The sequence below is a fragment of the Cebidichthys violaceus genome, unplaced genomic scaffold (assembly GCF_023349555.1).
Source record: "Cebidichthys violaceus isolate CVI_PGR_0920_01 unplaced genomic scaffold, fCebVio1.0.p SCAF_2, whole genome shotgun sequence".
Classification (NCBI taxonomy): Eukaryota; Metazoa; Chordata; class Actinopteri; order Perciformes; family Stichaeidae; genus Cebidichthys; species Cebidichthys violaceus.
The window spans coordinates 21,905,733-21,918,196 of NW_027176372.1; the positions used below are offsets into that span (position 1 = coordinate 21,905,733).

General features: G+C 38.1%; 1 protein-coding gene across 4 annotated transcripts; it reads left to right on the forward strand.

The window, feature by feature from the left end:
* Positions 1-5,679: 5,679 nt before the first annotated feature.
* LOC137876006 (uncharacterized) lies at positions 5,680-10,994 on the forward strand. 4 transcript variants are annotated; one of them, XM_068715535.1, is made up of 7 exons: positions 5,680-5,755; positions 5,958-6,302; positions 6,386-6,459; positions 6,640-6,721; positions 8,398-8,514; positions 10,047-10,105; positions 10,551-10,994. In XM_068715535.1, the coding sequence occupies exons 1-7, from the start codon at positions 5,713-5,715 to the stop codon at positions 10,707-10,709; spliced, it is 879 nt and encodes a 292-aa protein (XP_068571636.1). In that variant the 5' UTR covers positions 5,680-5,712; the 3' UTR covers positions 10,710-10,994. The 4 variants fall into 4 exon arrangements, with proteins under 4 accessions (XP_068571636.1, XP_068571634.1, XP_068571635.1 ...); XM_068715536.1 differs by having other exon boundaries at positions 5,726-5,755; positions 5,958-6,014; positions 6,208-6,302; positions 6,386-6,721; XM_068715533.1 differs by having other exon boundaries at positions 6,386-6,721.
* The last annotated feature ends 1,470 nt before the right edge of the window (positions 10,995-12,464 follow it).

Below are 12,464 nucleotides of genomic sequence, written 5' to 3' on the forward strand. Positions count from 1 at the left end.
TACATTAGTGTGGATTATTATTTTTTTTTATATCATCTTTAAAACTACAAGTCTTAATTAAAAATGTAAAACAATGTTTTACAGCAGACAGGAGCTTAAATGAGCCATGTGTTAAGAGTTACTTTTAACAGTTTTTATGGTGAATGATGAACACCTGTGACCAGAGGATGGAACCATCTCAGAAGGAACAGCAAAGAACACTACTTTTATTAAAAGGTTTAGTGTGTGTTGAAATGGAATAAACACCATTTGGACAAAAATGAATACCGTTTAATTTAGTGAGATTAAAGATAAACTACCGAGATGTAGCGTTAAACTTTCCACTAGTAGCCACTGACCAGAATCAGGGTCACAGTCCATTAATCTGGGGGAGAAAATTAGGGAAACATCCACTCAAACCTAATAAAATCAGTTTTGATATTTCACTATGAACACAGCCCCAGCTTGAGCAGGCACACGTTTCCTGCAGTCAAGGAAAGACAACATTAAAACAAGTCAGTAAATCAACCAACGCATTTAAAAAGTAGCAATAATACTAAATACCTCAAATGAACTCTCACCACAGGCGTATGGGATGAGGAGCAGTGGTTTACACAGCCTGGGAACTTTATATATACACATATATATACACATATATACAGGGAACATAATGAGCTACACCTGGTGCCTATTGGGGTCCAATCAGGCTTAAGGTGGACTGATCTTTAAGGCGGACCAGCAAACATCCTGCGACACACTGATTGAAAACATGAAGGTTACAGTAAAAATGTACATTTTCACATATTAAATGTGAGTTTTTATAGAGAAGCAGCACAGCCTACATTGCAGTAGGTCTACAGGGAATTAAAGGTGTTTTGTTTGACCAGGTGGCACCAAAGTATTTGTTATTAGAAGATAAGGGATCCAATTAGTCAGGCTTGATCGAAAAATGATTATCATGAATCAGCTCTGTGGTGGAAAAAAAATCCTATACCCGCTTTGCGTGAGTCTTCTAATGCTGAAATACACAATACCAAAAACCAGGTTGTCTTTTAAGAATTTATTCTCTGCGCAGAGAAGGTTCAATCATCACAACAGAATGCGTACAGTGCCAGTGAGGAAGAACCTCGAAAAAAGTGAACAAGCTTTCTTTATACAGAATGAGCAAAGGTGGGGGCCGATGGCCGATGTTACAGACGTTTCGGTCTCAGACTTTTGGTCTCAGACTGATAGGAACAACATTCAAAAACAAACGGTCAGCAACCAAAACAAGCGGCCCAAAGGCCTCGGCATGGAACATTCTCATACAACACAGTTAGTTATCTATGTGAACAGGCAAGGGAGAATTATTCTTTTGCACAACAGAGACACGGTGAAGTTCAACAAAGTCCAGAGCAAAATGACTTATGCATGAATACAATATACAGAGTAGAAATATATACTACGTAAAAAATTACCATTACAGCTCTTATTTGGGGAAGGAACAGCCAAGTCACCAGTCAAACAAGTCAAAACGAGTGACTTGTTTTTCAATCAACCAAATGTTGATTGACTGACTCAAACAAATACCTCAAATGAACTCATATATTTAAAACAGATAAAGATTCTCAGGCGGCTCCTCATCCTCATATACACACACACACACACACACACACACACACACACACACACACACACACACACATATTGTGTATTGTTTCACCAGGTGGCACCAGAGTATTTGTTAACAGAAGACAAGGGATCCAATTAGTCAGGCCTTCAGATCTGATGATTGCTGCCAATTAAAGCGATCATCATTATTCAAATGTATCTATTATGTTGTTGTAGTCCATGTATACGTACGCATACATGGACTTTGACTCCGGTTTCCACTCCGCTCTCAGTGTACAAACACAATAAACAAGATTTTTTTTTATAAAGAATAAAAAAGGGCAGCAAAAAAGTAGAACAGATAAACATTTAACAGCTATATACAATATAAGTATATATATCCCAAAAAAGTGTATATATATATATATATATATATATATATATATATATATATATATATATATATATATAAATACACTTGTGAACATAAACCTATAAACAACAACGGCAGGAATTGAGGTGATAGTGCAAATGGTGGTAATAGTGCAAACAGAGGTAGTAGTGCAGTATGATTTATTATTAATTGTTCATCAGAGTGACGGCCAGTGGAAAGAAGCTGCTCCTGCGTCTGGTGGTTTTGGCGTACAGTGCTCTGTAGCGCCTACCAGAGGGGAGGAGTTGGAACAGCTTGTGTCCAGGGTGTGAAGGCTCTGCAGTGATTTCTCCAGCCCGTTTCCTGACTCTGGAGGTGTTCAGGTCCAGGACGGAGGGCAGGCTGGAACCAATGATCCTCTCTGCAGACCTGACAGTCCGTTGTAGTCTGTTTCTTGCCTTGGAATTTAAACACAAGTTACTTCAAACAACAAGAACTACTGTAGGTTCACTTCACTAAAACTGCCGCCAACACAACGCATGGCATTTAAAATGAAACTAAACAATAGATGTGTTTAGTTTGGAACAAGTTCAGGGGAATCAGTGGGCTAGAATTCATGACACATATTAAGACATCGTTGGTGTGAGTTCGGCTCATACTTTCTGATGCATCACATCCACTCACTGTTCGACTTCCTGTCTCTCTGCGATGGATGTTGAAAAGAAAGAATGGACACAACGATATAACAGAAACTCATAAAATAGTTTCACTGTCCATAAAATAATGTAGTCATTTATATGAGATTCTTTGGTTGATGCTTTTCACCCACACAGTGACAAACAAACTATGACACATGGAAGCATCAGTGTGGTTGTGTGGTCAAAATGAGGTGTGAATCTATCGGGGCTATTTCGTTTCTTGACAATGTGCTCTGAACATTTAGTTTCAGAGCACTTTTACACTTTTTGACAATAGCAGCTTGCAGGAACGGACACACACAGGCACAGACACGTACCTAGGCAGTGATACCACAGAGTGTTTCCACTGCAGTAGTTGGGGGATGTGGTTTTCTTCTTCTTTAGTTGTTGAGAAGAGGAAGAGTGCTGCTCAGTCACTGGTCCCACCTACATCTTTGTGGCAGCTGCTGTTAGACACCTTTTCCTTTGTCCTGTAGGTTGATCTTTACTCAACCCTCCGCTTTCTTTCTGTAAAAATGACACCTGCTAGCCTTACTGTTTTATCTCACCAAATAAAACAGTAGAACTACTACTTAAAGCAGGTATTACTCGTATTGCACTTGCAGTAATATGAAAAACGTATATAAAGAAGAAGATTATAGAGGAAGATCTTAAGTATCAAGCACAAACTTTTATTATTAAAGAGTACTATAATATTAATAATATGTGATAGTCGGGCATGCTAGTGTGAATGGAAAACGATGCTGAAACGCCAGTGTGGACGGAGATTGTTTTAATTTAAACAAAAACGTATTAGTGTGAATGTAGCCTTAATTTAACCTCCAATTCAGGACATTGTTCCCATAAACCTTAAATGTTATAAAATGTATCATGAGACATTTTTTTATACTTTTTTTAATACCAATCATGGTTATAAAACAACAATTAAAAAAAACACAATCTACTATTTAAAAGCAATTCTGGTTGCATGAGGTTGAGTGGTTACTTTCTAGATATTGATTTAACTAAACGAGCGCACATCCAGGAGAGCAGAATCCCAAACTATCATGTTAACGACTTTTGCTATATTTATCCCACGGAGGCTTCTTGCACCCTAGATACATATCCTGTTGAAGCCCAAGAACATTCTGAGTAAACATGCTTTGCGGTCTGTCAGAGCAGAGAAATGGCCAGCCACAGCCTACAGTTTAGCCCCTGTGTGTGGCTTTGCTTGTTTCACAGACATTGACATGCAAATAGCACCACCGCAGTGCTGTGAAATAAACAAGGTAAAAGACCAGTGTTGAATAAAACACATTTCAGAAACTATTTCAAATGCTCTTTTTGTTCCCATCTAGATATAAAAGCTCTCTGCAGTAATCTAATGCAACTACTGTAAACCACTAATCTCTTTTATGAAAAAGAAACCTGTGGTATCTGTATTTTTAGAGGAAAGACAGATTTAAGTAGGTTACTTCAGCTCTATTTATGTAACATGTAGACAGAGTCTCACATGCCACTTAGTTCCTGAGATGAGAAGATGACTCTGAAGTGGTAAAGCCCACCAACGGACACATATACAGCAAGCTTTTATCATCAAAGCACAACGATGGCTACCTGATGTGCATATAGGTGTGAGGAGAAACTGTCTCAATGAACACAAATCTCTGTGTTCACTGCCTGCTTTCTATTTCAAAAGCCTCGACACAAACATGATTCTAACATTATTTCATGTCCTCTGGGGACATGATGATGGGTGTTCTGCTGTTTGTGGGCAGGAAGCCAGTGAGGTATCATGTTCTTGTCGCTGCAGCCTTCGGGTTACATTAAGTTGTAAATAGTACTTTTATGTTGTTGGATTTATGTTGTTGGATTTCCCATCCATTTGGTAAATGGATGGGAAATGGACTTGTATAGCACCACTCAAAGCGCTTTAACAGTACATGTCATTCACACCCATTCATACAGTGATCGCAGAGGCTACCATGCAAGGTGCCACCTACCCAACCGTCACAGCCGTCCACCACTAGCAACCCTGCAGCAGCTAAAGGTTCAGAGCATTTCTGTGGACGAGCAGAGCGTTACTCTCAATGCTACAGGTTTACGATATTCAGAGCATTAATAAAGCAGCAAACAACTATTTGCTATGTAAAGATATAGTGGAGTAATGTCTACCTGAGCACAGAATGTTGACATAGCTAGGCCGCTCGTGTCATTTAGTGCATGTCAGTGCGTGCTAATTCATGGCCGCCGCTCTGAACTGTTTTCATACGGCGGTTACAGCCGATAACGTAATCCCGATCGACAGCGCCATCATGGAGGCGCAGCACCGTTAGCACCGTTAGCTGCGAGCCGCTGGCTCATCCGTCGCCATGTTGTGGGCCGTTGAGATCCAATAGAAATGCTCTGAATTTTGAATTCAGCTATTTTAAACACATATTTCTTCCAGGCGGCTTTATGCCTTTTCCCCTGAACTCTACAAACCAATCAGACTGACCCAGAAAAACCTCAACACCTGAAGAATGTGTCGACCCACACCAAATTATTTTTTAACATAATACTCAAATTAAATTATTATGAGTACTATCAATATCCTGTCCTTCACTTCACAGTTTTCCCTTTGCTTTGATACTACTCTATGGCTTTAGATTAGTAATGATTGTTATGCATTAATAATACAAGATGAATACAAGCAGTCCTCTCTGGTGTCTACAACTCCAGGATATTTGTCTTTTGCCCATTTTATATCTCAGTTCTGTTGTTGATCAAGTTGAGTTCTGTCTTAATCGTAATGAAGTCATCCCTGTGTACTTATAGCACCACAAAATAAATCATAAAAAAAAATAATACATAGTTTTAAATATTTGTATCTGTTTTTATGTATGATTGTATCAAACATAATGAAGGAAATGTAACTGTGTGCCTTACAGTCACTGCAAATGGGTCAGGGGCTTGCAAAATTTAACAGGAAGTGCATTTTCTATGTTTCAGCCAGTCAGTAGGATTTCCACTTTGTTAACCTTGATCACCTTGTGACTAAATCTTCCATTGTGAGACGGCTTCAGTTGTGTAGGAGAAGGGCTCTGCATCACGATGATCACAGGACTGGCTGCTTTGATTCTTCTCAGTACATTGTGTGAGTGTAACTTTACTTTTCAATTTTAAAATGAGTTCTAAAATACAACAAAAACATTTTGTATTTTTGTCTTGTCTTGATGTATTTCATTTTGTATTTTTGTGTATGCAATTGTGTTGTATAGTAGGTTGCATTTCATTGTCTTCTGTTCGTAGTTTTTGCCCCGTTCTGTCCTTGTAACTGTTTTGTCCTTTTTCTTCAGCCTTGGTTCAAACTGCAGATGTTCCTCACCAGATCTCTTGGACTGTGCTTGAGCTTGGTGATAATTTGACTCTGTCATGTACATTCCTTGAAAATGAAGTCGGGTTGTTTTTCTGGTATAAGCTGAAGTTTGGCTATATGGTCCAAACTGTTGCAGTAGGAACTTATAGCAAAATAACACTTGAAGAACAATTTGACAAGTCAAGATTCTCAGTCACAAAAGTGAACGATCAATATGTTCTTGACATCAGAAATGTAAGCAAAGAAGATGAAGCAACATACTTCTGTCAAGCAGGATCGGCATACATGATGAAAATCATAAATGGAACACTTTTGGCTGTGAAAGGTAAAATATGTTCATTTCAGTGATTTTTCTCGCTGCTTTGTCAAACAATCCACATGTTAACTGCCTTTTTGTGAATCATACAGACTTTAAAAATCAGCAGAGATCTTTCTACGTGAAACAAAGTCCTGAGACTGAGTCGGTCCAGCCGGGCGACTCGGTGACTCTCCAGTGTTCACTTCTCTCCATGAACAAAGAAAACAGAGTCCAGTGTCCAGATGAACACAGAGTGTACTGGTTCAGATCTGGATCAGGGGAATCTCATCCAGGATTAATTTACAATAACAGTGATAAACAAAAAGGAAGAAGTTGTGACTACAGTCTGTCCAAAACTATACAGACCTCTGATGCTGGGACTTACTACTGTGCTGTGGCCACATGTGGAGAGATCCTGTTTGGTGAAGGAACCAAAGTGGAGACAAGTACGTTTTAAAGTCTTATTTAAATTATAATGCATCAATACTGATTATTATTCTGTTGCAATCTAAGTACAGCTCTGATAAGGGAAACAAAAACATTCTTCCGCTCCTTAAAGTACTTGCTTTTAGGACTTTGCCTTTCTTTCTTGTAAAATACTGGACAGTTTTACCTCTTCAGGCCTCTAAAAATGATTTAGATTAGATCAGCTGGAAGTGCTCACAGTAAGACATACTGTATGTACCCCTAGATGAGGGGTGGTGAGTTGAATTTGTGTTTCAAAGGGCCACAAACCACAATGGTTGGAAACGACTGAATTAGTTAATTCTATTTACGGGCTACTTGTGGTGGACTTATTGTGGCAACACATGTTCAGGGCCTCTCTAGTGCAGCTGGGGTCCTCCGCTACTCTTCCTCTCCTTTGTTAGTTGTGTGTCCGTGTTTTCTCTCCAGTTCCTGCAGTACTCTTTCTCCCATCGTGGCTTCTCTGCCGCTCTCCTGTGTGCTTTGTATGATCATTTGTTGTTGTGATGTGTGTCAGTGACTGCAACCTTTCTCTGTATCTGAATTATTGCATTAATACAATCTAGTCTGGTAAAGTCCGGGTCGTCCTTTAACCACAAGGTTGGCGTATCGATCCCTGGCTCCTATTGTCCGCATATAAGTGTGTTTGAGCGAGACACTGAACCCCAAGTAGTTCCCCGGGTACTTTACAGCAGCCCACTGCTTTTAATGCTTAAAAAGGGTACTTTTTTTTTTTTACCTGTATGTTTATGACAAAAGTTAAGCTGTCCAAATATAGCTTTTTTTGTTTTCTTTCTAGCTGAAATTACAATGGCAGTGTGGGTGAAGAGAGACATAACAGTGTTCTTGTGCGAGATTATTGATTAAGTTGATTTATTTATGTTTTGTATTTTTTTATTAATATTCTTAAATTGTTTGGTTAATTGTGTTAGTTTAGTCTTAATCCTGAACTCTGTGAAGGTCAAGCCAGACCTTGTTGCTTTAATTAACAAAAGACATTTATAGATGAAAACCACAAAATCTAAACAAGACTATGTCCGTGCTAGCTACTTTGTAAGGCTGTATAGGCACATCAATGCTTTTGAATCAGCATGCTAACATGCTGATTTAATAATAACTAATGCTAATTAGTACTAAACAACATTCATCGTGGGACAAATTAAAATTTTGACCGAACTCCGCCAACTCTGTGATTAATGGACTGAGCCACAGCTTACACATGGTTCCCATGCAGATACATCATCATTCAAAGTCTACAATGTCTACAATATTATGGCAATCCATCCAACAGTTGTTGACCAAAGTGTTGGGACCAACAGACCGAGATTACCATATATAGAGTCATGCCACAGGAGCTACAAGGGCGAAAAGTAGCATTTGCCAATTGGACAAAAAGTTCCTGGTGCTGTGGAACAATGACTTGGTTTTGCTTTCAGTTTTTCCTGTTATAGACAAACATGTCTGGTGAGGCAAACAAGAGCGTATACCTAAAAGACAAGTTAGGTACAATTGATGAGCGCTGCATGAAACTACCTTCGGAGTTCACAGTCAGTTATGTAGCTGAAGACAACTGTTATCAATTCATAACGGTGTAAAAGTATTAACATTTTAGTTATTTTTTTTAAGTGTCTCTCTGGGATTTTTTTCCTCCTTCCAGAACCAGAACTGTACACATCCCTCATTGTGGTTGGGACGCTGCTGGGCTGCTGTGTAATTGTGATTGCAGCTCTAATTATCTCCAGAAATCAAAAGCCAGTTTGTAAACATTGCAAAGGTAGGTTCATCGTGAGTGTGTGGATTATTTGATACATTATCTAATTTAAGCCTGAGGGTCCCCCAATTGGGGGACGTAGTACATAAAAACTTAGAGAGTTTTGTGTTAAAAGTAACTGGCAGAGAACCCACGAAGAACGAATATAATGATGTTATAGTTCTGCAGAAACCTCAGCGTCCTGGGAACAACATGAACTAGGTCACTTCTACATGAGACAAACACATCTCCCATCAGCCAAGCAAACAAATAACAAAATATCATAAATCATAACTCGATATGACTGGAAAAGACCGGAGAAAACAGCTGCTACTGTCCGTTAGCAACATGCTACCCACAAACATGCAGCATGGAAAAGCATGTCCGCTTGACGGAGATTACGGACATAATTTCCATTTCTCTCTCCGGTAAACCATTGCAGAGCTATTCAGCTTCGAACACAAAAAAGTCACACAGCTTTCATCGAATATTGTACTCACTTTTGGTCGAATCTCAGCGAAAAAATGAAATATCTCCGTACTTCCACTACTTAGTATGTCCAGCTGCATGTGCTCCGTGTGAATCCGTTCGATTCGTGTCTCTCCAACACTCCTCGGCTTCTTGGGAGGGTTGGAAGCTCAGCAAATTAGATTTCAGATCTGCCATCAGATGGGACGTTTATCATTCCCATTGGCTAATAGTGCTGTCAATCATCTAGCTTTTAATTCCAGGCAATTCTATTGGCTTCTACGGTTCGAAGGAGGTCTCAATGGTGAAAATCGGAGAAAGGGGGGCTGAGATACAGCCCTGAACAGAGAGAGTGGGCTGAATCTGAAGCAGTATGTGACCATAAACTAAACAACTAAAAAGGGCTTAGAAAGAGCTTAAAACACAAAAAAGCCCAATCTTCTGTCTTTTGATTCATTGAACATCAGGAGTGATAAACAAAAGTGATATAGAGTGTTTTTTAATTAAAAAAATTTTTTTTATTCAAATATTGGAATATTTCATCAGTTTTGCAATTTTATATGCTCTATATTTTATGAATGTTTCACTGTATCTATGTATAAATGTGTATAGAGAGCCTTTATCAGTTGTTATAAGAGCTGGAAATATTTTAAATCTTGGATTTCCATAATTTCCCCAAAAAAATATCCTGAAATTGCTGTTTTTCCCCAGCGACCTTTAGAATTTTCCAAGTTGTGCTGTGTTCTATCTTAATCTTATGTTAACCTGTAACATATATACTGATATTTCCATGACTTTTCACATATCAAATATATATAATTTTTTTTTTTTTTTTTTTATTATTAAAAATTATTTATTTATTTTGTATCTTTTTTCGAGCTGAGGCCTGAAAATAGGCCTCGTTTTTTTAAAAGGTTAAGGTGCCAGCACTGATATTCTTTCAACCAGTTTCTCCAGTAATTTCAATGGTTTTGAAATGTAATCATAATCTTATGTCATCAGTTAGTTGGTAGTCCTGCGATTAAAGACATTAAAGTGAAATGACAAAAATAACTTTATTGATTTTATTGTCTTGCTTTCATTAACAGGAGAAGCTTCCAATCATGCTCAGCATGACAGATCAGCGGAGGATCAACCAAGCAATGTAGTAAATATAATTTAAATATCATTTGAATAATGAACACCTATAACTGAACAACATATGTCACTTTTCTGCACTTGCTTAAAAGTCAGATTCTTGTGTTTTTCAGCATCCATCACATATTTAGTATAAATGGATGTAAATTATTGTTGCTTGTTATTTTTACTCCTGAAATGTGATGCAGCTCCTCACTCTACCCTGTCTCTGAGAAATTACATTCATAAACTAATAAACTGGTTTCCCAATAACATAGTTGCTGCCTGGATTATGTTCAGAGGCCACGTTCTGTCATTTTTTAGTGAAACACTACACTAACTGCTTTAAAACGTTGTTTTCAATAATTTGGTTAATATATAAATCAGCAATCTTTTAATGTTTAATATTAAATCCAGTATAAATTGGTTCTGGTCTTACAGCTTTAACATCTAACAATCATAATCATCATCTGCAGGACGGTGAAGCGGCGGCAGTGAACTATGCAGCGCTGGATTTCCCCTCAAGAGGCGCTAGAAGATGGAAGAATAACAGGGAGTTACCACAGGAGTGTCTGTACTCTCTGACACAAGAGAACATGAGTGAAGAGAAGCCACCAAGAAGAATGAACATCTAGTATGTTCATAGAATGCTGCAGGAAGGAGTCCTAAAATCAGATTATCGTAGAATAGAGACAACATCTATGTTTTGTGATTTTGCCTGGATGAACCAAGAATATCTATTTATCATTATTTTTAATATAATTTTGCGTCAGTATTATTATTTGTGGGATTAATCTTAAACAATTACTCAAAATTTGAGTAAGAGAAAATCCAAATGTTCTTTACATTGTGATGTTAGACATTTTTGTCACTCATAATTGATTTTTTTTAATAAAACACCTGTTGTACAACTCAATTCATTTTTGTTTCAGTTTGACACTATGTGTGGTTTAAAATTGCTAGGCCTGCAAAAAGCTTTTATTTTGTGTTGGTCCCTGTGGCCAAAAGTCCAGTGGCTCCCTTCCCTCCAGTGAGGCCCAACGATACACGGCTGGTAGCAGCCATAGGCCCGGCTGGAGTCTGAGCAGAAGGACCGACCCGGTGGCACCGATGACGAGCATTGACCAAAACTATATAGAAATAGTCAATCTTTTCGCTGATGGTCTTGTTCACTTATGTAAGTCATATAGAGGCATCAGTATTACATTGAAACTGTTTCATAACCAGTTTAAGTTCCTCACAGTAACGTTAAACTAAATGTTAATACATGATCATTAGAATTTGCATTTTACACACATTTCTAGTGTTTGCAATAAAGGAAATCAATAATTGATTGTTTGGGACAAATCGGGGGCAGGTGTTAGCAAAGAGACACATAGTGAATAAACAGGGGCGATGTATGACTGTTCTTAATAAGTATTAAAATGTCCTTGAATTGAAATGCAAACATATTGTTGATTTGTTCCATTTGAATCTGTTTCGTCTGAGCCTCGAGTGGGTCAGTGGGTCAGCGGGGGTCAGATGCAACAGTGACTTTTTAGCGAGTAAAAAGCAACAATGCCGACACCATTCACCACGCTCATGCTCAGCCACACCCTCTCATTCATGAAAATAGAATAATTTTACAAATGTTTCCTTTTCTGAAAGCAATGTATGAGCAAGTTACATTGTTGCTATAAGGCAGGGGTCTTCAACGTTTTTCATTCCAAGGACCCCCAAACTGATAGGGAGTTGGAGCAGGGACCCCTACTATATATATTGTATAAAATTGTGTTTTATATAAAACTGGGCCTAGTGCCATGTATAAACATACCTTGTTATTGTGCATTCAAAACTAAGCTATTCAAATAATACACAGGCTCATATATTCACGTTTTTATTTTAAACATGTGTAAGGTACAGTGAGTAGGGTGGTCGTGCCATTTATGAACACACCTTGTATGATAATCATGCATACAAGCTATTCAAATTGACGTTTTTATTTTAAACATAAATGTGGAAACGAAAATGAGTGATGGCCTATTAGTACCACTGTCATGCATAAACATACCTGTTATCTTGCATACAATGCTGAATTAAAATTAACATTAAAATAATGGACAGATTCATGTTTGGGAAAAAAATACAAACAAATTAAATAAAATTGTCTAATCAACCAAAAATGTTGCGGACCCCCTGTTGAAGACCTCTGCTATAAGGTGTTTAAATTCAGACTGCATTTTAAAAACATTTTTTTTTAGCCCACAAGGTGTCCTCAACGACCCCACACAGGATTTGGAAATGCCCTCCTTGTTCATTTCACTAAATTGTGCCTTTCATTTTGGGTTGGGCTCTAAGAAATCTGCTAAATTGTACGACAGACACTTATACGTATCGTTTCAGGGATCAAA